The 26,256-nt window shown below is 53.1% G+C and overlaps 2 protein-coding genes across 17 annotated transcripts in view; one reads left to right on the forward strand and one right to left on the reverse strand.

Moving 5' to 3' along the window:
* LOC125703580 (protein CEPU-1) overlaps positions 1 to 8,269 on the forward strand; it is a 315,707-nt gene extending 307,438 nt beyond the window's left edge. For 10 of the 11 annotated variants that reach the window (XM_048968235.1, XM_048968236.1, XM_048968233.1 and 7 more), the window contains 2 exons: positions 1,987 to 2,019; positions 3,566 to 8,269. In XM_048968235.1, the coding sequence (XP_048824192.1) occupies positions 1,987 to 2,019; positions 3,566 to 3,666 (134 nt within the window). In that variant the 3' untranslated portion in view covers positions 3,667 to 8,269. The remainder of the gene's footprint in view (positions 1 to 1,986; positions 2,020 to 3,565) is intronic. The other variant, XM_048968230.1, reaches the window with a different exon arrangement.
* Positions 8,270 to 8,380: 111 nt separating this feature from the next.
* Positions 8,381 to 26,256, reverse strand: part of LOC125703581 (opioid-binding protein/cell adhesion molecule homolog) — a 290,009-nt gene continuing 272,133 nt past the window's right edge. For all 6 annotated transcript variants that reach the window (XM_048968245.1, XM_048968244.1, XM_048968246.1 and 3 more), the window contains 6 exons: positions 25,361 to 25,593; positions 12,451 to 12,576; positions 12,156 to 12,290; positions 11,940 to 12,060; positions 11,467 to 11,618; positions 8,381 to 11,274 (listed from right to left, as the gene is read on the reverse strand). In XM_048968245.1, the coding sequence (XP_048824202.1) occupies positions 11,174 to 11,274; positions 11,467 to 11,618; positions 11,940 to 12,060; positions 12,156 to 12,290; positions 12,451 to 12,576; positions 25,361 to 25,593 (868 nt within the window). In that variant the 3' untranslated portion in view covers positions 8,381 to 11,173. The remainder of the gene's footprint in view (positions 11,275 to 11,466; positions 11,619 to 11,939; positions 12,061 to 12,155; positions 12,291 to 12,450; positions 12,577 to 25,360; positions 25,594 to 26,256) is intronic.

Genomic DNA, 26,256 nt, shown 5'->3' on the forward strand with positions numbered 1-26,256 from the left:
GCATCAAAACCTCCAAACCACCCTCCTGACTGGGCACTGCTTAGAGGTGTTGGGCACTGTTGCTGTGTTTGGGCATCAGTGCAAAGCAAGGGTCTAGCTACGGGTGTCCATTGCCTTGCTCTGGCAGATGCCAAGGAGAAGCAGGGCTTGGGGGCCTCCATTCTCTCCCAGCATCATTCCTCATGATGACCCACCCTCAGTTCTGGGCCCACTTTGGATTTGCAACAATTGTGTGCAAAGTGCATTGTTGTCCACCTCTTCAACATCACCTTGTGCTGGGGACACCCAGGGGGAAACCCAGGGGAGGCACGGTGTGGCATTCCTGCCCATGGGTAGCAGTGTTCATGGATGACATTAATAGCAGCCCATGTTAAACAAACCACAGGATGGAATTAATCACTGCAAAGAGGGTTTAATGGAAAGCACCAACTTGCTCCTGGCATTGCAAACCCTTTCCTAGAATGTGTGAGTTATTTAATTAAGCCTAGAGAGGTTACAAGAGACCCCTTTTCTGCAGGAAAGGCAGGGTTGTGGTAGAGCAAGACACTGCTTTTGTAGGTGTGCAATGATTGTAGGTGTGCAGTGATTAAGAAAAGGAAAACAAGATAGCAATTAGCACTTTGTACCAGCAGGGCATTTGGGAAGACATCTCTGGAAATGTGGTCTCTCTTTCCTGCTGTCCCCCCGTATCTGTGCAGAAGGCACTGCCCATCACGTCTGCTCCTTTATACATGTTGGGCTCAGTGAGCACCTGTGTGCTGCTTGCATCCTCATCTTCTGTGGGTACCAGCTGTTGCACTGACTTTCCCCACAGATCTCTTTCCCTCACTGTGCTCAGGGCTGTGCCCACAGCTCCCAGGTCGCTCCAACCTTGGGTGTTAATGAGCATCACAGTCACTTCTGCAGGAAAAAGTTGGTGCTGTAAGTGACAGACATTAGTTGTTACCTGGCTGTTAAGCCTTCATTAGGGTTGCTTAGAAACGATCTCAGCTTCTTCCCCATCGGGCTTTCCAGTAATTTTGGTCACCAATGACTCTGTTTTTCAGGGAGAGGGACAGGACACCTCAGGGCCACATGGCTCTGTCCATGCTGTCCTGCCCTGGGGACCGAGTGTCCCACGTGGCCTGGGCCACTTGTGTGATTGTAATCTCTGTATTGGCTTATGGGATGAAAATCTCACATAATCCTGGGACCCCATTCAAGGGTTGCACAGTGCAGGCTGGACAAGAAGCCTCTGAGTTAAGAAGGACTCTCTCTGCTGGTGGTTTAATGAGAGCTGCCAGTTACTGGATTTTCTTCCATTAAAGACACTTGGAGTGGCTCGTGCCATAATGGGAACGTGGCCCCATCACCTTGTGTGCAGCCCAGCTGGGAGCCAAATCCCCTTACGGTTCCCAGTGAAGTGCTGTGCTACCTGTTGCAGGAGAAATGTCCAATCTGTGTGGTTTTGGGGGACGGTTTTGTGTGCATCCCCTCTTCCTTGAGGCTGAGTGAACTATTCAGGGTTCTCCTCCCCCAAATGGAGCTTTAATCCACGTCAGCACATTGACGTTTCCAGTGCCTTGCAACTGAGGATAGTGCAGAATACATCTTGTAATCCTTTCCTTAATCTTTTTTTTCAGGGAGGTCAACTGGTGCTTTATCTAACACGTAGCAATTCTTATTACAGGCCTTCCACCTAATTCAGCGGCTCATTTGATGCTGTCTTTAATGTGATGAAGTGCTCTGGAATCAAATAATTTTCTTGAGTCAGAAAAAAAAAAAAAAAAGGAACAGAGCTCTCTACTGCTCCCCTTTTGTGCAATCCATGTGGATTCCCAGAGGGTTTGCAATAACATCACCCAGGAAGCTCCACATGGATGGAGGACAGAGGCCCTATAGCAATCATGACCGTGCATTTTCCCATGCCAAGAGCAGGCTGAGCAAAGCACCTTGAGCCTGCCATTGCCTCTGTGCCTTAACCTTGACTTGTTCTTTGATTTTTAGAAGAGACAACAACCGCTCTGACACCCTGGAAAGGTCAGTAATGATGAGCCTGCAATGCCAGCAATCCCCCTGCTCCTTGTCCCTGTGGGTCCCTCCAGCAATATCCAGGGAGCAGCTCCCCTAAACCCCATTGCTCCAGCTCTTGCAGTGATAACTTTGGGGCTGCTCGTGGCTTCCCCATTGCTGCTTAACTGTAGCCACATGCGTTTAGCTGCATTTCTGTTTGGGTCTTTAACATGCCCACCTCCCACCTCTGCATGCCACATCCCCACTGTCCCCTCCACTGCTCTCTTCCCCCCTGTCTCCAGGATGCAGGCAGGGATGGTTTCGTGGTCCTGTTGCCCAGTGGTGCTGCAGCCAGTCCTTCTTCCTCTAGGATGCTTTTAGTGTTGCTTTAGTGCCTTTTTTTTGCCTCGGGATGTGGTAGGGGTGCTCTTCCTTGCGTTGCTGCTCTTACCGATCGATCGATCGCTTGCCCTGGGGACCACCACCATCCTGATCTGGGGCTCTGCAGCCACGTGGCTCCATTTGTAGTGCACTTGGTGGCTGCCAGTGGGATGATCTCAAGATATTGGGAAGAGTTGGAGGCAGCACGAAGCTGCTCTTGGTTCCAGAGCTGCCCATTGCCCAGCTTGTTAGTCCCACCATGATTTAGGGCTCTGTGGGTAGTGGTGTCTGTAGGGGTGCTAGAGTATGCTGCAAAAGGGAGACCTGATGGAGAGTGGTCCTCAGTGCCCTGAGTGAGGGGACATCTCTCGGGATTGCAAAAGTGAGAACTGATCTGATCCTCCCACATGGTCCCACTTGAGCAGGACAGTTTGGGGTGTTTCTGCCAAAAAACACCAACTTGGGAGCCCTTCTCTGTGGCATATTTTGAGATCCTCACCTGTCTGCCTAAGCATGGGGATCTCTGTTCCTTACAACCCACTTCATCCTTCCTGCAGAGGGACACAAGGTGGCTCTGGGGAGGCTGGGTGCCAGCAGGAGCTGGGTGCAGTGCTGCACATGGAATCATTGAATGGTTTGGGTTGGAAGGGACCAAGCTCCACTGTGGGCTGGTTGCCTCCTACCAGCTCAGACTGCCCGGGTTCCCATCCAGGGCCTTGGGCACCTCAAGGCACGATGCACCCACTGCTTCTCTAGGCATCCTCTGCCAGTGCCTCATCATCCATCTCCTGGGTGATTTTTACAGAATCGTAGTCATCTTGGAGTCACAGAGTTACAGAATTACAGTGTTACATGATATCCCAGGTCAGAGGATGAAGTCCAATTCCTTGGTGGTACTTTTGGTTTAGCTGGGTGAAAGCTATCACCTCCAAGTTCACAGAACATTTGGAGGAGCTGGAGGAGGTTGCTTTGTGGTTTTGCATCCAAGATGATAGGCTGGGGATGGGAAATGGGAACCAGCACAGGACCGTGGTGGGGTTCACATCCCAAACCCAAGGATGGGAATGGCTGCACCATGCAGCTCTCGGCGGCGACCCCAGTGTTTGTAATAGCACCGGGGCACAAAGCAGCGTTGTTTTCTTCCCCCCTCCATTCCCTCCAGCTAACAGTGCGGGTGTTTCTCCCCCCGCAGGCCCCGGTGCAGTGCACGATGGCAACAGCGGTGCGTGGCGACGAGGCAGCTGTGCCTGGCTGCTGGCCCTGCCGCTCGCCCAGCTCGCCCGCCAGTTCTGAGCCCCGAGGCGGCCACGACCACCACAGCAGAAAGGAGAGGAAGAAGATGTATTCACTGTTTCTGAAAATAATCATAAGAATTGAGAGAGTTGTCCGGCCAGGCCTTCTGGGGGAGGGGGAGAGAGGAAAAACACGCAAAAAAAAAAAAAAAAAAAAAAAAAAAAAAAAAAATTAATAATAATAATAATAATTCAAAGGGAATTTGGAAAGGAGGGAGGAAAAAAAAAAAAAATTATCCAAGGCTTCCTGCTGAAGACGCAACGCGACTGAGTCTTTTTCTTTCCTCTGGTTATTTTTTCGCCTGCCCCTTTTTCTGCCCCGTTTCGTCGTTCTCTGCTGTGGGTCAGTGTGGGGATGGGGCAGCCCTGGTCCCCTCACCATCCCCGCTCACCCGGAGCCCCTCCGTCCGTATGCGCAGGTTTTTTTCTTGGCCGAGATTTCCTCGTCTTCTCATGGACTGTGCCGCCATTTGTGTTCTGAAATATATATATATATATCCACATATACATATATATATATATGTATAGATATATAGATCTTCAACAGTTACACCACACCGCCACGAACGGAAAGGGAGGAAGGAGAGCAGTGCCGAGCCACGTTCATCGTACGCCACGCGGACATCGTGAATGATAAGGGTTCATTTTATTAATTATATTTTCTGATACGAGCCTAGAACTCTTAGTTCCTAAAAAACAAAGATGCAAAAAAAAAAAAAAGAAAGAAAGAAAGAAAGAAAGAATGAAAACCAGGAACGAGAGAGCAAGCGGAGAGAAGTGTGTTTCTGAGGAGGATGGTGCTGGCTTGTCCCTGGGCGAGGAGCAGGAGCCCTGTGCTGAGACCCCTCACCCGGCCTGGACCACGGCCATACAAACAGTTCCTCCGTGCATCGAGGCGAAGGGAGACGCTGAATCTTTTTATGGGATATATATATACAGTATATATAAATATACATATATATATATATATATATATATAATTTTTTTTTTGTTAGCGTTCCAGCCACAGTTCCCAGCAGGGTCCTTCCGCTGCCATTACTGCATGCTGTATATGGAGTTAGGTGTGTATTGGTCCTCCGTGAGATGAGGAGAGGTTCTCGCTCCGCACGTGCCCAGGTCCCATCACCTTTCCACCCTCGGGTGTCTGGGGACAAGGGGACACAGGTGCTGCATGGGGTCCCTCTCCATCACCCTGTGCTGCGCACCCTTGGTGGTGGAATAAAGCAAACCGAGGGATGGACGTAGATATAGATCTATATAGCTCAGTTTCATTTATATATATATATATATATATGTATATGTGTGTGGGTGTGCGTGTGTGTGTGTGTATATATATATATACATATATATATATATATATATAAAAAGAAGGCGAAGCGATCGGCACCCACCGCTGAGCCACCGGCTGAAATTTGAGGGGGGGGGGTAGGGCACCTCAACGACTCGCTTTATTTTTCACTGGTGGGGGTCTCTCCTGCAGTTTCTTTTCCTCCTTTGGTTTCCCTTCCTTCTCCGCGGCCGACAGCGAGGCGGGGGCACGGCGGGCGGGCGGCGAGGGGGCTCTCTCTGCCTCTATCCATTAAAACGATTGTTCCATGTGGCCGCTCCGTCTGCTTGTGGTGCTCATTGCCCCCGCCGCGGCCGCTGGGCGATGGGGAGGGCTGCTGGGATGGAGGGAGGGAGGGAGCAGTGATGAGGAAATGGATGGAGCAGCAGGAGGAGGTGAGCGCCGAGCCCGGATGTGATGCGACACAAGGTGAGGCTTCAGTGAGTACATAGAGGGCCGGGGTGAGCTGACTGGTGTTGGAGGTGATGCGGTGGGGCCGCGCAGGTCACAAGTGAGTTTTTGGGTGTTGGTGAAACCTTGCTGTTGGTGCGCTGGCGTTGGTCTCTGTTGGTGCGTGGAGGGGTGTTGTTGATTGAGTCTTCAGCTTTCACTGTAGCCACCGGCTTCTCAAGGCGCGTGAGCTCCACCTGGCACATGGCGTGTTGTGTGAGGATCAGAGCTGGTCTGTAACGATTGCAGGGCTTTTAATATTTTATTTTTTTTTCCTCCTCTGAGTTTGTGCAGCCCGAGAAGTAGGCAGGGAGAAGGGAGAGAGAGAGCAGAGAGGATAGCGAGGTGTTGTGAAATGACGGCGCAGCATCTCCCGGCCCCGGGCAGCATGTGGGGACCTGAGGTTGGAGCATCCCTCGAGGACGGGGAGAAAAGGTAGGGAACAGAGACCCCCACCCCTGTGTGCACAGTGCCCAATGCACCTTTGGGCTGATTGCGGCCAGCAGCATTTGCAAAATGTTCAGCTGTTCCCATCCTTCAGGGAGCCCTGCCCTAAGCGAGGGTCCCTTGCTGTCACTGTGGGCACCAGTGCACCATCACTGACAGTGCAGTGGATGCAAGGCCCTGTTTGGAAAAAGGGGAAAATCTCCAAAGGGACTTGCTGTGAGCCCCAGGGTTGCTTGTGTCTTTTCCCTTGGTGGCAAATACTGTCCCTGTGGGAATGGAGGTGCCCCCAGTACATGGGCTTTATCCCAAAGTTACCCTGTTGGCAGGGTTGCAAAGGCATCCCACTACCATGCATTTCCCCATGGGCTCGTGGCATTTAATTGCTGTTCCAGGGCAGGATGGCCAGATGCATGCAGCTTTCTGCATCCTGGAGTCAGGATGGCAGAGAAAGAGGGGATCAGTGCCAACCACAGTGCTAGAGCCACAGTGATGGCTTTGTAGGAACTGCTGTGGCCACATTTGTTGTGCCACGGCCACAGATGTGTGTCTGTGCTTCTCCTGGGGGAGGAGATGGAGCAGTGCATGGCTGTTGGCTTTCAGGAAAAGAAAGTTGGCTGTGGCAAGGCAAACCTGGCAGGTAAGGGAGGAACCCTGCCCACCTCCAAAGGATGCATCTGGGGTTAATGGGGCTCCTCCCTTTATTTTTGAAATTCTGATATTTTCAGTGCTGTAGGCAGGAGGTCAGAGGGCACAGTGCCAGGGTTTGAGCACTGCAGAATTAGTTGGAGAGAGAGACAGAGAGATGCTGGTTTATGGGTGTGTTTCTGTATTTATTTAGATACATATTTATTTGTGTCTCTCAGTGAAGGGAGATGAATGTCATGGCCTGAAAGATGCCCTCGCTCCCTCTGGATGTAGCTGTGCTCCAGGTGTTAGTGATGCTTTCCTGTATGTTGTGAAAGGAGCCCACTTGTGCTTGTGTTGTTCAGGACAGGGTTTATTGCTTGTGCCACAGGTTTCCCAGTGTGTTAGCTGTGATTCTTGCCTTGCAGGAAGTGATGATACGGAGCACGAAGGGAAGCCCTCTGGTCTGGGGCCACAGCAGAGAAGGGAGCGTGTCAGGCTGTCTCTCATTGTTCTTCTTGGTTGTGACACAGCAAAATTGCACTCAGGAGAGGCCAAAAGTGTCCAAAAAAGGGAGGAGCAAGGGCTCGTTCCCTTCTGGATGGCTCTTCCTTCTTAACACTGCATCCCAATGACTGGTGCTTGTCATCCTTTTACCAACCACACCAAGAAGTCCAAGAGTTTTGCATGGGGGATGGCTACAACCTGATTCAGTTTTGCAGGTTGTACGTGCAGCTGTTGTTTTTTTCCTAAGAGGCATGTAAAAGGCTGCTGGTAGGTGGACGGAGAGCAAAGGGACAGTGTCACCATTGTATCACCTGTAGAGATGTGCACAGACAAGAAGGATGGCCCAGCCGGGTGATTTCCACCTCCATGGCCACGATCGAGGTGAGCTGTTTGGAGTCTTGGTGCTGCCCTAGCCCCAATCCATTTGGATGTGCTGGAGCAGGTGTGCTCCTCCCATCCCAGACCCCTCTCCCAGTGTGTTTAGGGAAGCACTTACCTTTCTTTCCAGTGCACACAGCCAAGGTGTCCCTGATAGAGCCATATGCTCAAGTGGTTGCAGGCTGTGGGAGGCTGTCACCATGAGGAGCAGCTGGCTCAGCAATACGCTCTGAGGACACTGCTTTCCAGCTTCATGTCAGGAAAGGCAAAGGGAGGTGCAGAGCAAGCAATCAATCTCCTTATGGGTCAGGCGTTGCCCCAGAGCATCTTGCTGCTCTTGTGCTCCTAGCAGCCTTCCTACCCTCTAACACAGCTCTGAGATATCAGCTTTGGGGTTTCTGCAGGAAAACAGGGCCCCTCACTGAAGAGCATCCATCAGTGGGATGGGAAAATGGTCCCAAGAGGCACAGGTCCCTTCCCGTAGCCTTCATCCGTTGATGAAAGCATACTGTCTGTGTCTTGTGGAGTCACGTCTTGATAGGCGCAAAGCACTGTTAGGAGCATTTCCTCTGCAGTGGCATTCCTTGCACAGAAGTAGGTTTTTTGGAGCAAACGTTGTTAAGAGACGATGACACATGAGACAACACAGCCACCAAAAGGAAGAATCCAGTGGTGCTTCTGCTGAAGGTAGGCGAGTGAACAGAGCAGAGCCGGTCCTTCCCCTGCAGGGCTCCTGAAATAGGTATGTGCTTGTCTGTGCTGCACGACCCATCAGCAGAGGACAGACGTGGGGATAGGGATGAGGGAAGAGTCAAATAGCAGCGAGGCACAGAGCAAGGAGCCTGGTTGGGAACCAGACAAGCCGTGGGGCTGGAAGCAGTGCCAGTGCAAGGGCAGCCAGGAGCTGAATGCGGCTGCCATGGAGCACAGTGCACAGGAGCCCCGCGCTCGCCATGCGCTCCGTGAAGCAATGCCCCGAGGGTACAAAGTTCGTCAAACTTTATTGATACACTGCACAATCACAACCATCTCTTATTCTTGCCGAATTAGAAAAGGTTACAACTACAATGTAACATGCACAAATCTCAGGTAGTATAGCCACCCTTGGAATACAATGATCGACGGAAACTCGGAGACCGCGCGCCGGCAAGGCGAGCACGCGGGGAGTGGCGATGGCACGAGGCTCTGCCACCCACCCACACGGCAGAGCCGCGGCCTCGGACAGCCAACACGTTCCTCACAACTGCACGTTACATGGCACGAGAAAGTCGAACGCCGTCCCGACGGAGGAGGACAAGGAAGCCAGCCCAAACCAACCCGGGGAGGGAGAAGAACGGGGAGCGCGGGGCGGCCCCGAGGCTGTTGTGTGTGACCTCGGGGCATCTGGTAGTCGTCATGTCTTGTCTCTGCAATGCCACAGCCTTTGGCCTCGTGTCAGGGACTGGTTCAGTGTTTCTTCTGCAGGGAGAGAGAAATAGGGCACCGGAGTAGTGTGCCAAGCAAGGGTTGTGTGCCAGCTGGGGGGTGTTGGAGGGGGGCAGGGAGGTGGCACTGGGGTGACACTGCCGAGCGTCTCCCATGCCCCAGGAATGCATCTGAAAGCCCCAGAAACAAAGATGAAGAGGGGGCCACCTGCTGACACCATCCTTTGCCAAGCGTGGTTGTGAGCATTGCAGGGCACTCAGCCCATCAGGGTGTCCCACGCAGTTTTTGAGAGCTGGGAGATGGAGCTGCCAGGTAGAAGTCAGGGGGGTTATGTCTATTTCCTTGCAGTTGATGCGTCACTGCTGTGGTGGGATCACATTTGCATGCTTCTGCCTTGCTTCTGGGTGGAGAGGGGCCGTTTGTTCTGTGGATCAACGAGTTGGGATGGGGGGCTCGGAGCAGGAGCGTGGGGAAGGATGTGTGGGCCACCGTGCCCCCCTGTGATGGTGCCACTCGCCTCCACAGAGATGCACACAGATGGGATCGGGTTGCTGCTCATGACTCCTTCCCGGGATGCTGGTGGGAGTGCAGGACCAGCTCACTGCTCACCGTGCCACATCCCTGCCCATCAGGTAAGCTGGTGTGCCTGGTCATTGCTGGAGCGGTGCCTTCAGGCTGTGTGGGTTTTGTCACTGTCGGTGTCCCATGCGTGGGGTCAGGAGCATCCCTGCAGATTTTGCAGCTGCTGCTTCTTTTGTAGCAGCATTGTAAGTGTGCTTGTTTGTGCAACGCCCAGGAGGCCCAGAAGAGACGAGGGATGAGGCGAGGGCACCGCCACAATGAGGACAGGGCGGTGGCACATTGCAGGGTCTGTGCCAGGGTTTTCTTTCTTTTCTGTAGGATGGAAAACAGGGCAGCAGCAGTTTGTATGGGGAAAGATACACAGCCTCAGCTCTCAAGTCATCTTGCTTTTGGAGGGAGAAAGAAGGGAAGGGCAGGGAGACAGATCCCCAGGGTAAGAAGGTCATGGTAAGGGGGGACATCGTGTGCTTCCTTGGTGTGCTACCATCATGTTTTGTCCCTTTGTTGCTGGCACTTTGTTCAGTGCTGTGCGGGACTTCTCTGGAGCTGAGTAGGAGGTTCTGTCCCTGGAGTACAAACCCAAAGCTTCCCTTCCTTGCCCCAGAGCATAAGGATTGAGGTTACCCCCCATGCAAGGAGCATTGCAGCACTGTGGGGCCACGGGCTGAGAACCAACACAGCCCCATTGAGGTGACCACTGCAGGGCAGCTAGAGGAAGCAAAGAGAAGGTTCTGACTGCGCATGTTCTCGTGTCAGTGGAGCCTCTCAGCAAGCAGCAAGCTGGAGGCACCAGGGCATCCTTGTTGTGTAGGTGTAGCAAATTGACGGCCATTATTTTTCCAGTGGAGCCTGAGCTGTCGCCAAATGGTCAAACACCACTGCTGGGACAGGCGGAAGTTTTTGCCTGAACAGTGTAGGAAGAGCCCTTGGGGAGACCTGAAGCACCCATAAAATGGAACTCTGTGGTCCCACACCTCCTGGCACACAGGGGTGGCAGCAGGCATGTTGGAGCTGCAGCTGGGGCTCTGTTTGCTGCCTGGTGCTTGCCTGTGTTGGTTACTGCCTCCTCCCAGTGCCAGTGCTGCAGTGCCTTAGCTGTCAGATTGAGCAAGGAGCTGGAAATTCAGTGAGCATCTCAAGTGCCCGTGGTCCAGAGGAGCTTCCTCTGGGCAGGGACACATCCTTGGGCACAGGGCAGAGGGGCTGCAGTGCAGAAGGGAAGCAGCGGGGGATGGAGAAGCGAGGAGATGGTCTGGGAGGAGCTTTGGTGGTGAGAGATCACATTCAGGACGGAGACGGTGCAAGGCAGACGCAGGGCTCCAACTTCAGGGTCTGTTTGGGCATAGGTGTCTCAATGTGACGACAAGATGGACGTCCCCAGCGACCGCTCCGGGTGGCCCCCACCCACCACACCCGTGTCCAACACGGTGTCACCAAGACGCCTGCCAGGTGTCAGCAGGGAGCCCCATCCACGCTGTACCCCATCCGTGGGGCACATCGCCCACAGCCGGCTCGATGCAAGGAGGGACAAGGCGGCAGACAAGGCTCGGTGCAGCATTGCCCTCCGATGGGCAGGCGATGGTGGCGGGTGACAGTCTGGTGGCACGTGGTGGGGTCTGTACAGCGTAACTGGCGGCGAGAATGATCCCGGCAGGTGGGAGACGTGGCCGTCCTCGGCCCTTTGGCGCCGCTCCCCGTCCTCCGGCGTTGTGCCCGTCTGACGGAGAGGAGTCCCCGGGCGGCCGTCCCGGGACCCTCCACTCCCTTATCAAAAGTCGAGGAGGAGGCGAGCGAGGAGGGTGGCCCAGAGGCAGAGGCCAGCGGCCGCCCGGGAGGCTGCGTTGCCACTGTCGTGCACCGCTCCGGGCCCTGCACCAGGGGGAGAAGAGGAAGAAGAGGGACGGCGTTCAAGGCAGTGATGAGAGGATGAGATCATGCTGTCATGCAAACAGAAGCCCTCCCCTTGTCGTCCCTTGGCGTTCCCCTCTCCCCCCTTGGCAGGTTGGCAGCAGTGGGTCAAGTCCCCAGTTTGGGGACGCTGGTGACATTTGGGGCACCTACCATACAGGATGATGCTGGCATTGGTGTTGCCCAACTTGTTTGTGGCCACACACGTGTAGTTGCCATAGTCCTTTTCCGAGACATTGAAGAAGGTCAGCGTCGAGAGGCGGCCCTTGCTCTCGATCCGCACTCCCTCCAGCCCGTTTGCTAACCTGCACAGGGGGTCGTAGATGGTGCTGCTCAAAGCCTTACATGGGTTAATATAAAACAGCCCCAGGCACCCCCTCCCTGCCCTCCACAGCCTTATGAGGTCCACCCTTCACCCCGCTGTGCCACCCACCAGCACCTCACTCCATCCCCAGTCCCATCTCCCTCCGTGGGTTGTCCCTGGGATACCCACACTATCCATGGAGAGAAAGACCTGAAAATCCCCGTGAGGTCTGGGATCCTCCATAGCAGGAAGAGCCTGGCCTCTCTCCAAGCTGATCCCTTGGCTGCCTCCATCCCGCCCTGCATCCTCCATGCACCCGCACCTGGTGTCCTCCTTGAACCACTGAAACTCTGCCACGGGGACGGCCGAGGCCTCGCACTGCAGGATGCCCTTCTGGCCCACTGAGGCGCCTGTGTTCTTGGCATTGGAGATGTACGGCGGGTCTGTGGGGATGCCATGCCATGTCACGTCCCTAGGATGGACCACGTGCCTGCCCCACCACCACATCCCCACCAGGGATCCCATTCCATGCACTTACAGTTGACAGTGACTTTGACTTTCCGGACATCTGGGACGGCCACATCATTGACAGCACTGCACTCGTACTCGCCCGACTGCTCCCGTGTGATGCCCGTGATCTCCAGGTACTCGTCCTCGCTCACGAAGCCTTGCCCTGTGATAAAATGGGGCACCATCACCAACAGCTCCCAGCTCCAAAACCAACCTACACATAAATCCCCGCACACCCCTGCCATCCTCCTCCATCCCTTTGCCAAGCTGGCATCTCCTGCAGCCAGCACTCAGCACAGGCAGGTCCCCAAGCCTTCTCTCACCTTTCCCAGAGAGATGCCGCCATGTGACAGTGGGCTCCGGCCTCCCAAAGGCCAAGCACATGAGGGTCACACTGCTGCCTTCATTCACGGTGATGTCTGATGAGATGTTGACGATCTGAGGGGGGACTGCAGGACACAACAACAAAGGGACCGTCAGCACACAGGGTCATGGAGACCTACCAACATTCCCAGCCCTTTCCCCACCACCAGCCCTGCTCTGATGTCACTTAGACCTGCACAAAGCATGGCCCCATTGACCACATGGCAACCTAGAAAACCTGGACCAACCCCTACAACCTTTCAGAACAGAAATTCCTCCTGGCAACCCCCATACAGGCTCTTCAAGACACCAGAGTCTGCCATACTTCCCCACCAGCCACCAACCCTTCACCTGGAAAATGCCACCTGTCACTGGCATGGAAGGGTCTGCACACCCCATAACACCCACCCTGCCGCTTCAGGCAACCCATGATAACCAACTCATTATGACTGCCAACAGCTCTCATATCTTAGCATTTTTATTAAAGCTTTCTAAATTACTGATTGTCTGCTCCATTCAGTGCTGGCCATTGTGATTTATATTAGTCTATCCCCCGATACTCCATCTAATAAATAACTTGGCAATCTCCAAGCCCATAAATCCCCATCCCAGCAAAAAGCAATTAAAGCCCGTTTGCTGACGCCATTCATCGGTGCTCCAGGCCTTGGGGCTGGTGAATGCCCCTCCCCAGGAGCTGATCCAGCAATGCAAAGGGAGTCTCTCTCAACCAAATCCCAGGCTGGCTATGCCATGCTCAGTGCCCGTGAGCCCTCCGTGGCCATGGCAGATGTGAGATCTCAGCCCCACAGTGCCCAGCAATGGGCATGAGTGCAAATGGATCTTGGTAGATCCCTCTGCTCCATCCTCCCTATTGGGTTCCAGATAGAAAACAAAGATCAAGAATCACAAAACCATAGAATTGTTCAGGTTGCAAAAGACCTTCCAGATCATCAAGTCCAATCTCAGCCTAACCATACTACCTAAAAGACGGGGCATTCCAGGGGAGGGGTAGTTGAGAGGGGCACAGAGACTATGGCAATCTCTACTGGGGAACTCTGCCTAAGCTGTGAATGCAACAAGGCACACATAAGCCCATCCAGCCAAGTGATGCTCTCAGGCATATTTCACTCTCCATAGGGACAATGGCAGCGCCACGTCTCCACCAACGCCACGAGACACAGCCCCTCTACATAAGGCATCAGCTGCATTTGGAGCTCTTCACCCTTCCACCATCCACCAGCAACACCGCCTGCTCCAGTCCTGCTGATGCTCAGCTACTGGCAGTTCCTGTGCCTTGGCAGGGGTTCCAATTCAGCCTGAGAGCACCTTTTGCTCCCGGGGGGGCTCACAAAGGCTGGGCTTCCCCATGCATGCACTCGCAGCTCGCTCCCCAGCACAGCCCGATGGCGAGGGCGCTGCCGAGCCTCCGCCGCCTGATGGGCCCTGCGAGGCTGTAAATTTCCCAGCAACTTGACACTTTAATATAGAAGTACAGTCTGTTATAGCAGAGGGAGATTGTCTGAGTCCTTCAGGGGAGACTGGCAATCCAAAAATGAAAAGTGTGCGGCAGCAACCGGTGAAAAATGTAGTTAGTGCTGGGAGTGCGAGCGGCACGCTGCCATGGTTTGTCCCCAGCTGCTGCTCCAAGCAGCCCTGTGTGATCAGAGCTCCTATTGCTCCTCGCAGCACCCAGGGACAACGTTCTTTGTAAAGCTGCTTGCACGACATGGGAACTGCGGAGCAACCAGGGCATGGAGCAGAGCTGCGCTGTGCACACACGGTCTTACACTTATGCATTGCAATGTTGTCCCAACTCATCCGTGCACCCCAGCGTAAGGCAGGCCACAGACAGACACCCAGACTATGAGGGGCCGGGAAGTGTGACCGCATGGCCCCTTGCAGCACGCTGATCCCATGGGATGCACAGGGCTGGGTGTCCCTGAGAGCACGGGAACATCGCCGGCATCGATACCCAACCGCCACGGCAATCGTTGCCTATGAGGTTACATGGACTGGCAGGAGGACATCCAAGGGACCTGATTGCATTTCTATAGATCCCACCAGCTGCTGGCTGCAGCCTCAAGGGCAGGCTGCCATTGCCTTTGCTTTTAGCCACAAGAAGGGCGGGAAGGAGCTGGGACTGTGCAGGGACATAGGAGACAGCAAACAGGACCTAAGAGCAGGGTAACAGGGAGCAAACACGACAGTGGTCTAACAGTGACCTGCAGGGCCAGTCCATCATTACCTGCATGCTGCAGGTAAGGCCACAGCACCCGCACAACCACACAGCAGGAGATCACCATGGAGGCAAAAAGCTCTCCTGTCCTCCCAGCACCTACACAGATCAGTGGGACTGACAGCACTGCTGTGGGTACTATCATTGCTATTCATTTACCTGCTGACAGCAAGCTATTTTTTGGCTATCTTTGATTTTTTGCAATAGCCACTGAGGGCCCTCTCCTTGTCCTACATCCCGTATGCAGCTAATATCCAGCTTTATGACACTCCTGTCACTAAATATAGAACATAATAAATGATCCCAGGGCAAACCTGTTAGCAGTCAGAGAAGCAGCAAAACCGGGGCCGGCGTTCAGGCAGGGACATGGAGTGCCATCTCCTGACACATGTAATGCACTTTACTGCAGCTCACCTTGCCTTGCCTCGTTAGCCCAAACGTACCTCACAACACACCAATAATAAGATACTCAAGGGAAAAGGGGTGAGATCATGGAATGGAAAAGACCATTAAGATCATCAAGTCAACCCATCACCACCATGCCCACTAAACCAGCTCCCTCAGTTCGTTGAGAGGCACAGGTGCTGCCAAAAACTGGGGCATAGATGCTGCCCAAAATACACTGCCATTGGTACAAGACACAGCTTCCCAGAGAGAGCCACCAAAACACAGCTCTGGCTCCCACCACACCGAGGTCACACCAATGTGGATGCCAGCTACAGAGGTAAAGCAAACCAGCATCACAGGAACTCTATCCCCTTATTAGCAGTCTTGTTTTCTATTTAAAAGACCACTTTTAAGAGCACAATGGATGTGCAGCAAATCCCGTGCTCTCGCCAGAGCAGTGCGTGGCCCGCGGAGCATTGCCTCCATCCCGTGTAATATTAATCAGGGGGAAGTTAATGCATAACGTTCGCCAGGCCAAAAAAATACATTTGGGCTGTAATTTCTTGTTTGTTCGGAAAGCGGGCGAGAGAAATTGAATGTGAAAGTGATGCCACTAAATTCAATAACAATAAGCCCGTGATTTATCTCCTTCCTTTACCGCTCAAGACCCGCACTGCCCGACGCGCCGATTAATGTTTTACGCTGGGTACAGGAGACGGCCGCACAGCGGTTCCTGCTGATGCCCTTGGGGGCTGTAAAACCCTGTGCCTCCCCTCGCCCCCAAACCCTGCCAAACGCCAGGGCTGCCCCGATCCTCCGGGCTCAGCTTTGCTCCTGTTCTGCAGCAAACTCCTTGCAAAATGGCTGGAGATGCTGCAAGACTCTCAGCGATGACGGGGGATGGCTGTTGCAAGGGGCATGGCCTTCTCCTGCTAATCTGTGCACTGAGAGGCGGCTCTTCGGTAATTACTGCCTGCTTATTGACTCAGAGCGACACAGAAGCGTGCAAACAGACAGGAGCTGGCTTGGCTTTTGGCCACTCTGTATCCCAGATCCCCACCAGCAACGCTCGCTGCCCCAAGCTGACTGTTTTTAGCTGTGAGATCATTAACGCCGCACGCACAGAGCTGAGCCACTGATGTCCCTCCGGATCATTAGCTCCTAAACCACTCCAAGAGACCTCTTCTTACACCTGGGAGAAGGTGGGATAAGATGGGTGCCTATGGGCTCTGCACACCGCTGGGCATCCATGAATGCCCTGCCCTATTTGCTGGCACAGCATGGGGTCACTTGGGTGTGCTTGGTGGCTTTTTTGCCCCAAAACAGCACTCCAAGAGGCGAGCTGACCTGTTTTACCCATGCAAAGTGGCACAGGACACTGCTGCTCACTTTGTGCATCCCTCCTTCTGCTGGATTTTCTCCAGAGTGCCTTTTGGCTCCTGCTGCTGCCACCCTGGACACAGACAGACCTTTAAGGCAGCACCTTTCAACATAACCCAGATGCAACATCTGGGTGTCCAACACCTGTTTGGATCTTGGCATTTCGGGTCCCCTCTCATACACAGCTCAAGACAGGGATGGTGTCTGCCTACAGCTGGCACCAGTGGTGCAACACACAGTGATGCCAGATGTGGGCATCCTTGAATACCACACACAAACTGCACGTGCTTCCTGAGGTCCCCATGTGCTACCCTGGTTACAAAAGCACCTCCTGCTCCCCCCCCCAGCCTCTCCTTTTCCTCTTTCCAGGGACAGATCTGACAGGAGAGCTGCCGCCCTCTTTCATTAAATGTTAATGCTTTTATTTATTCTCCAGTATTTATGGACCTCTCATCTCTTCCCATTGCTAGTCACATATCTCCCTCTCGTTACTGCCAGACGAGGATGGACAGCCGATTTGAAGCATCAGGACGCACACCTGGATGGCTTCCCAGACACCCTGCAGGGACAGAGTCCTTCTGGGACAGCCCATCCAGCACACAGAGATGCAGACCCACCCATGCAGCCCACCCAGGGCTGCCCACCAAGAGGGACCCCACATACATGCACTCAATATCCTGCCTGGCACCCTGGGAAGGGGCACATTAAGGCTTTAACCAAAGTGCTGCTCGTTGACAGCCAGGATTACCACCTCTCATCAACCCCATTCTGATGAACCACGATGCTCGTCGGCACTGATTTTATCAACACTAGATTAAGCACATCTGACAGCTACAGGTTGGGCACCAGGATGGTTTTCGTCAAATTTCTCAGCCCAGAGAGCAGCACATCATGCCATCACCTTGCACACTCTAAAAATGCTCTATCTGGGGGGAAGTTTCCCCTTTCCCTTCTCCTACCCATAAATGCTGCCCTCCCAGTGCTTTCCCAGGTAAAGCACACCTCACAAGGTGCAGGCTGGGCAATCACCACAACCCACATGCTTCAAACAAATCATCTCCACAGCACAGATGAGGTTTCCCTGCCTGGCTGATACTCCCTCAGTGACCACATCTCTTCTCCTGCCTCCCTTCCTGAAAACAATCCAAGTGCAGCCAAGGGGAGTGAAGAAAACTGACCACAAGCACTCTATAAGGAATCACAGAATCATTAAGGTTGGAAATGACCACTAAGATCATCACATCCAACTGTCAAATCATCCCCACCATGTCACTAAGCCATGCCTCTCACAGCCTCATCCAGACACCTTAGGAGCCTGGAAGCATCACATGGCATGTCCCATATCTCCAGCTGCCTCTCATATCCCTTCCTGCCCCTCTTCTGGGGGATGTGGACACCCCCAGCACCATGCATGGTCGGACCACGACACCTTCGGGCTGCAGTCACACTCAATGGGACAAAGCAGTGGGATAAACACACCATTAAAGACCCCACCACCCATGCAAAACCACAGTCTGAATGTACCAGAGACCACGAGCAAACAAAACAACCACAAAATTAAAGCATGGGCGTAGAGCTGCCTTCACTATGCAGCATCTCCCACCTGCATACCACGCACCCTTTTTCTCCACGTCTTCGCACTGAGACGGTGCAAGCAATAAAAACAAAACTCAGAGTGTTATACCTACTGTGTAACCACCTGTCAGTAAATTTATGAACAATTAGGAAGCAAAAGTGCTTCCCAGGGAGCTATTTGTGTGCGCGATAAAAACGTTCTTTCTGTTTGGGAATATAATGGGGAAACAACTTCTCCCGTCCTCCCCCCGCTCTGCCATTTTTTGCTTTTTGCAGTAATTAATCCAGCTGCTGACACTCTTTTGTTCTGTCAGCTCCCGATGCCTGCAGCACATCCTGCTGCTCTGACCTGCCCGCTGCCAGCTGCTTTTTGGGGCTTTCCCTTCCTTTTTTTAGGAGCCTGAGGATGCTTTCGCATCACCCCCCTATGGCTGAAAGTCACAGCCTTCTCCCTGTACCCAGCTAGATTTCAGGCTGGTGTTCTCTCCCAGCCACTCTAAGGACATTTTGCTCTCTTTTCAGCTCAAAAGCCTCAGGTTCCCAACACGTGCCACTGCAGCACTGATTCCCCAGCATTCAGCATCTTCCCTTAACCCTTTGGTTGCTCCCCACACTGCTCTGCCCTTCATCCCCCACCTACAACCACACATGTGTGACTTTCCTGCTCCAACACCCAGACTGCTGATGCATTTACAGATGCAAATTCACGAGTCCCCATGTCCTTAATTCCACTGAACAAGACCCAACCCCTCTGTACAGCTGAAATCCTACCTCCTCCAGGGCATCTCACAGTACCACCCTTAGCAAACCCAATGCCCATTTCCCTTCCCAATGTAGCCATTCACACCAGGGTGGTGGCTCTTCCTGCAAGCCAGGCTCTTTCTCTTCCAAGACCTCCCCCCTCTTTATGCCTTCATTATTCTTTCATTTTTCTCCTTTGTTGTCTTCTGCTCTTTTTTTCCTGGGCACTTTCCTGCATGCACACACTTTGTTCTCTCTTCCCTTCGTAGTACAAGTCTCTGGGCTTCTCTTCTCTCCTCTTTCCCATCCAGTTATCTTACTCTTCATTCATTTCTACCCTTCCTGTTTTCCTCTGAGCCATCCTCATCTTTGAACTCCAGTTGTTTTCACACCTACCTATTTTGCCATCTATGGGCTCAAGGAGAGACATGAGCTCTTCTGACCTGGGGAGAACCAGGTGAAGGCTGTATTATGAGCTCATCCTTAGAGAAAGCATTTCCCCTCTGCAATGGCACCTCACTGCATGCTCCAGCAGCTCCTCTCCTGCTGCCACCACCCCTCTCCAGCCCCCATCTCCTGCAGCACGATGCTACCACGAGACTCACTCCACATTTTGGCCACTTGCAAAGATTTCTCCTCCCTTACGTGGCAGTTTCCAGAGCCCCCATACTTTGGAATGAAAAAGCAGCATCTCCCACTTGTTCTAACAGTGCACATGCCAATTGATTTTCCCCCTGCAGTTGCTCATGGTTCGTTTTTTCCCCTCTTGTGCCATCCGGTGTGTAGTTCAATAAACTGCTCAGCAAATGGCTCAGGCCCCTTCCATCCTCACCCCCACCTGTGCAAATACCCCCAGAGAAGGAAATGTGAAACATTAGTTTAACTGCCATGGACATTATGTGTTCTTGCCTTGTGCTCCTGCTGGGAAGACTTCTTTCCAGCCTAAGTGATTTTTTTTCCCTTTTCCTCTTAAAAGCCTTTTGATTTTTCTCTATTTTCCTGCACTCCATCCCCACTGCTACGAAGCCAAACTACGGAAGAGTTTTCTGCTTAAAATCACCGTTTCGCTTTTCCCCACCAGGACGATTAACCCAGTGCAGCCAGAGCCAAACCTCCAAACAGTCATCAACAAAGCACCAAATGAGACCCCGAGGAGCGATGAAGGGGAAGATGCACTCGGATAAGGAGTGTGTCCAAACTTCGCTGTGCCGTTTGCTGGCCCACCTGATGAATGGCTGCAGCACCGAGAGGAGAGAAAAGCAAACAAGGAGCCTCCTCCGCCCATTGCTGGGCCACCTTAGCCTGAAAACTCAGCCAACACACATCATTTTTGGTGCACTTTTTCCAAAAATGCCAAGAGAAGCTTGGGTAGGTACCAAGGACATGGGCTGAGCCTCTGAAAAGCTCAGGGTGAGGAGAGGAGCACCTCCTGGCACTCTCACTGCCAGAGCAGAGCCCATGGGCACCATACCATAATGAGAGGTGCATTCGGGATGGGTAGGGAAGGAACAGTTTGCTTCGCACACCAGGCATCACCCAGCAAGGTAGAGATGTGCCCCAAGCACAACGTGTGATCTGTTCCTTGCAAGCTCTTGATCCCTGCACACCACACAATGCAGCAGGAACCACTTTTGCACTGGACAAACAGAAGCTGGACACTGCTATCCTGGATGGATAAACTCCATTTATCCTCCACTAGAGGGTACTGGATAAGGCCCCTGTGGACCACCTCCATGGGCAGAGGGACCCCCAGGCTCCTTCTCAGACATGCCCCAGCTGCAAGCACTTCACCAGGCTCCGCTGTTCAGTCTTTGTCTTCCTCATTATTGCCTTTTCTCTTAAGCAGACAAAAATAATAACCCATTAAGGAGCAAGCAAGTGGTCAGGCACTGGCACAGCTGCCCAGGGAAGTGATGCAGTCACCATCCCTGGAGGCGTCCAAGAACCACAGGGATGTGATACAGGGATGTGGTCAGTGGGCACAGTGGGGGTTCCAACCTTCCTGATTCTGATCCTTAGCATCCCAAGTGCAGATAAAGCACCCAAGGGCAGCAGTGAGCCTGCTGCAGAGGCCACATCCTGCCCTGCTCATTCTCCAGGCTGAGCTGCAGCTGCTGTTCACCACGTGCACAACCCTCATGTCAAACTCTCCTGCGCCCTAATAATAAGCAAAACCACTGACACTCGTGTGAAGCACTTTCTGCACGTACAGCATTTTATCAGCTCTACTACAACTGAGCTGCTCCCCTTGCTTTGCTATTTGCCACACAGCCTCCCGGTAAGGTTTTAATAAGTATCACAGTCTCAGCTCCTGCCTGGATATCAAAGGTAGCACGATAAAAGCAAGTTTAAAAGCATCACTTGTGCAATCGGAGGTGGAGGGGGGGCCCGCAGCACAGCCTGTCTTAGGGGAGAACAGCTCAATGAGGCTGGTGTGGGGGGGCTGCCCTTTCAGAGAGTCGAGAAGAAGTCGGTTGTTACTGGGAAGAAAGAAAAAATAAAGACTCCATTTGCTTGAGAGAAGCTCGCTGAAGAGCTACAGCTGTTGTCAGCGCCACGTTGAAAGGCAGAGGATGCAACTATTGACACAGGACCTGGTTCAGGGCACTGCCTTTACGTGGATTCAGGGGGGTACTGCTGAAAGGAGATGCACACCCAGCTCTCTGCTGCCAAGAACAAAGGCTGTGGTCCTTCAGAAGCCATCCTGCCCATGGGGAGAGGAAAGCAGCAAAACGCCCAGACAGGAAAATGGATTGCACCGACCAGAAACTAACAGTAACGATGCAGACAGCTGGGAGAGGCTTTAATGAAAAATCTATGGTGAGCGGGATTAAGGCAGAACAGAGGAGGGTTCTCCAAATAAATCAGAAACAGAGGACATCTGAAGAGTACAAAAGACCACTGTTGGGTAGGGATGGGCAGCACCGGGGATCACTGCTGAGATCTCCACCAGCTGCAGCGCTCCAATCCCGGTGCAATGCCACGCTATGCAAAGCTGCTTTGGCCCAAACACAGAGTAGCAAGAGCCAGGAAGTGTTCAGAAATACCTGCAGATGGGGACTTCCTCCCTGTTAGAAGATATCCCCGAGGTCTCAGCCCAAACCCCGCTCTGCATTTCTCCGGACCCGATGCAAAACCATGGAAGAAAGTCCCCCATCGTGCCTGCAGGATGCTCTGCTGCATCAGTGACACCACCCAACCATGCCTCGCTTCTGCAGCATCACTGCAACCTCTTGTTTAACCGTTCATTGTGCTTGGGAGAGGCTCCATCTCACTCCTGCTGCCTGATTTCCCATCACCTCCTCCCACCTCTTACCACTCCCTGTGCTCCATCAGCCCTTCTGCTGCTGCCTTCCCCTCAATCCCATCCCCAGCCTCCACTCCCAGAAGGAAACCTGCCTTATTCTTTAACATCTACAGTCTCAACCACATCACTGATGCCAAGCTCTGCACTCGAGGCAGAAACACCCCCTGGCTGCTGCAGCAGCCCATGTCAAGGAAGCACAGCTATGCCCTGCCTGTTGCTCCTGGCACCAAAACCATTCTGCAGGGTCTCCTGGCCCATCCTGGCCCACTGCACCTCTGGGAACAGGGCTGCACCTTGGGACAGCAGGGCTCCCCAGCACCCATCACTCTGGAGCAGCCTGCCTTCACATCTACTGGCTACATTCGTCAACAGTTCAATGCAGGCAAAACTCTCTGCTTCCTACTAATTGCTCTGACAGAGAAGTTACAGCTCCTTTGGTGTCATTAGTGCCATCAGAGCTGCTCTGCTATGCAGACTCCCCTCCCATTCACCCCTACGAGCTCTGTTTGGGCTTCCTTGCTCCAGCAACGGCCCAACAGCATCCTCATTTCAAGCTCTTTATGATAAGAGAGGGATTAGGCAGCTCGTTCTCTCTTACACCACATGAAATCCCAGCTCTCCCTGTGTTTGCAACCCCCCCCAAAGCACCAAAACACCACACATGTGCCTATCAGCCTCCATCCTGTCGTCACAGGGAGAGAAAAAAAAGCTGCCTGGCCTCCCGCCATCCCCGCTCTTACAAAGTGCTGTTAACTGCTGTAATGAACCAATCCCAGAGACATATTAATAACGACACGAAGAGACACATTTACTGTTGATTGTGACTCGCTGGCAGATTTATCGCCGGGTTGCTAGGAGGGAAGGTCTGGCCCTGCAGTAGCGCAATTAAAACCAAATTGAATACAGGGACAAAGAATCAATAATCTATCCGGGCAACTTTTAGTTGTGCAAAATACAAATATAAATTAATTGACCTGAACACGGATGCTAACTGGTCCTTACTGCCTGCTTGGGTGGGGAGTGCCACCAGGACAGTGCCTGCTCTGTAGTCCTGAACCCACATTTGACACTGGGACAGCTCTGACCAATATAAGGTGGTGGTTCCATCCCTGGGGACCAGACAAGTGCTCTGGATGCGACCATCCCTTGCTTTCCCCCTCTGAGCCTTGGAGGTGCATTGCAGGCTGCTCTGCCCACGCTCTCCTCCGCTGCAGCACACTCCAAGCACCAGCACTTGGCACCAACATCTTCGTGGAATAAAAGGATTTTTGGCCTTGCTTTAATGAGATAAGATAATCGCACGGGGATTTTACGAGGCAAGATATTGGGTGTTAGGTGCTGGAGATTTATTACGAGCCAGAGCATGAAGAGGGGAAAAGAAGAGGAAGAGATGTAATCTCTCTTGCTCTCATGCTCATTTCAGGCTGTTTGCTCATACAGCACACGGAAAAGCCTGTGCTCCATGGGCAGAACCAGCAGCAGCCCTGCATGCTGCACAACCTGACCAGCCCTGATGCCACCAGAACCTCAGGGAAGGAACGTTTGGGGTGGTAGGAGCCAAGAGCAGGCTCTGCTGTGTGTGACCAAAGCCATCCATCCCAAGCCTCTGCAGGGCGAGGGGTGAGGCGGGTGTCATTCCACCAGGCAGAAAGAGCTCGGATGCTTCACAGGTGTTGACTGGATGGATTAGCACTATTAGTGAGCAGACAGGGTAAACAGATTAAACTTTGCAGACGGGTGGCTGGTACGCAAATCGCTAAGGGGGGAGGAGGGAATGCTCTGATATCTTTCTGCTCCCTTCTTTCCAAGCGACATCCTGCCCTCTCTGCACCACCAGCACCCCAGGACAGCCCAGCACGCTCAGAGCAGAGCCCCACTACAAACTCCTATGGAGATTTGGCAGCAAACAGGCACACAGCAGCCCGTGGAAGCAGCAAGTCGCCCATCTCTCACACCTCGCAGGACAGCTGACAGGCTGGGTGAGGTTTTCCCCGCTTTGATCGGTGGCCGTATCGAACCCTGCCTCTTCCAAATGAGAAAGATACATAAATATATACATATCCGTGTTGGGGGCTTCTCAGAGACATGTTGAGGCTGAGAAATTTTACAGATTTGCTCATTGCAAAATCAATACCCATCAGCTGTTTGAAATTAAAGGAAAGATTAGGTCCTGGTTTTATACACGCTTTATTGTATTCTGAGAGCTTTCTACTCAGCCAGATAAATCTTCTTTAAGAGGATTAGGAAACTTTCATTATCTTTATCTAACCTGAACTAACACTAACTCTGAAAAATTAATCTACAGACTGGACAAAAGCTGATAGCTGCTGCAAAGGAGCCAGGATCAGAGGCACCATCCACCGGAGCTGGGGAGCCTGGTGGTGACCTCCAGCAAACCAAGATCCCCCTGGAAATATGCCAGCGTGCTTCATAACTGGCTCAGCACCAGCACTCTATGGGGTCCATCTTACTGGTGGGCTTAAGCTTGGTTCCCACACATCATGCCTCCAAGTGGTCCTCGGTCTGCTTCCATTGGCAGTGTTGGCAGGTGGGAAGGTTGGGAAGCAGCACGCATGCTAGGGTGAGACAAGCAAGCTGAGAGGCCAACATCTGACCAAGGCAAAGACATGTTTGGTGCAAGAAAGGCCCCCAAACACCTCACTGCAGCCCATGCTGCTACAGGCACCCTGATCTGCCAGCACCACGAATCCCCCAGATGATGAGATCTGAGGATGCCAATTTTGAAACCAACATCAGCTGCTATGCCAACATGCTCTCCTATGAAGCCCCATGCCAAAAGATCATTGAAGCCCCCCCCACACACCATCTGCCATCTTTCCTACAGCCCTGTGCTCTTCGAATCCATTTCTCTGTGCTCTTTGATTCCCTGTACTCTCTGAATCCATTTCTCCACCACATCTGACAGTTCTTTGCCTTCAGCCTTCCAGAAGCATCTTACAAACAACTCCCCAGTGCAGCAAACCGAGCCACATGGTAGGAAAAGGGGGATGCCAGCCTCACTTTCAGTTTCCAGGTGTTCTCCTCCCCGTGCCACAACCACACAACACAGCAAGGCATGGGCAACCTGAGTTCATCTCCTCCCAGACGTAGCAAACACTTGCACAGATCCCTGCCCCATGCCACTGACCACCCAAAATCTCCATCACCAAGAGGGCCTCCAAACCCTCTGGCACTCTTCGTCAACACTCAGCTCAAGGCCAGCACCGCGAACGTTAGGACTTACCTTGCACGATGAGGTGGACGCGCGACGTCTTGGGGTGATTGTCTGTCTGCACAGAGCAGGTGTAGGGCCCCTCATCGTACACATCCACGTTGTGGATCTTGATGCTGTACTGGGTTTTGGTGTTGGAGAGGATGACCACGCGGTTGTCTATGGACCACTTGTCATTGCCAGCATACAGGATGGTGCTGCGGTTCAACCACGCTACCCGCGTCACCCTGTCATCCACGGTACACCTGCGAAAGAATAGCAGGAAGGTCACCAACCCAGTGCCAACACACACACACAGAGCTCCCAAAAGTGGATGGGAGCATCATCACCATCCCCCCACCCCCTACAGCTGCTATGGGCACTGCACGCCCCACACACGCTGCACACCAAGGCAGTGCAACCCTCCCACCACCGCCTGCATCCCCCATCATGGGAAGATTCCTCAGAAGACGGTGCTGCCTATTTTCCTTTCTATTTTTCCCCCATGGCTCTGGGGAGGCGCAGATGAAAATCCCATTAGGTTTGACCTCCACGCGCCGCAAAGGCTTCCCGCATCCCCCGCTCGCCCAGGATTGGAGATGAAGCTGTAAAATTTGCTGACAGTTTGGCTTGTCAGCACAGCCCTCGAGCCATCCCAGTGTGATATACACCGCCACGGCGGGGGAGAGCGGCCGGCACACACCGAGAGAGGAAGAAGAGAAAGAGCCAGAGACGGCGAGCCAGCACGCAGGAAGAGAAGGGAACATTTGGATAAGCAGCTGTAAATCCTACAAGTGCCTTGAAAACACAACGCAGTCATTGCAATTATTTATTTCCTGCCTGGCTCCCTCCTTCCACAAGAAGCACGAAGGCTGGGGAGCTCCGGTCCGCGGCGCTGACTTACGCTTGGCACGGAAGAACCGGGGAAA

Source organism: Lagopus muta, chromosome 22 (genome assembly GCF_023343835.1).
Source record: "Lagopus muta isolate bLagMut1 chromosome 22, bLagMut1 primary, whole genome shotgun sequence".
Taxonomy (NCBI): Eukaryota; Metazoa; Chordata; class Aves; order Galliformes; family Phasianidae; genus Lagopus; species Lagopus muta.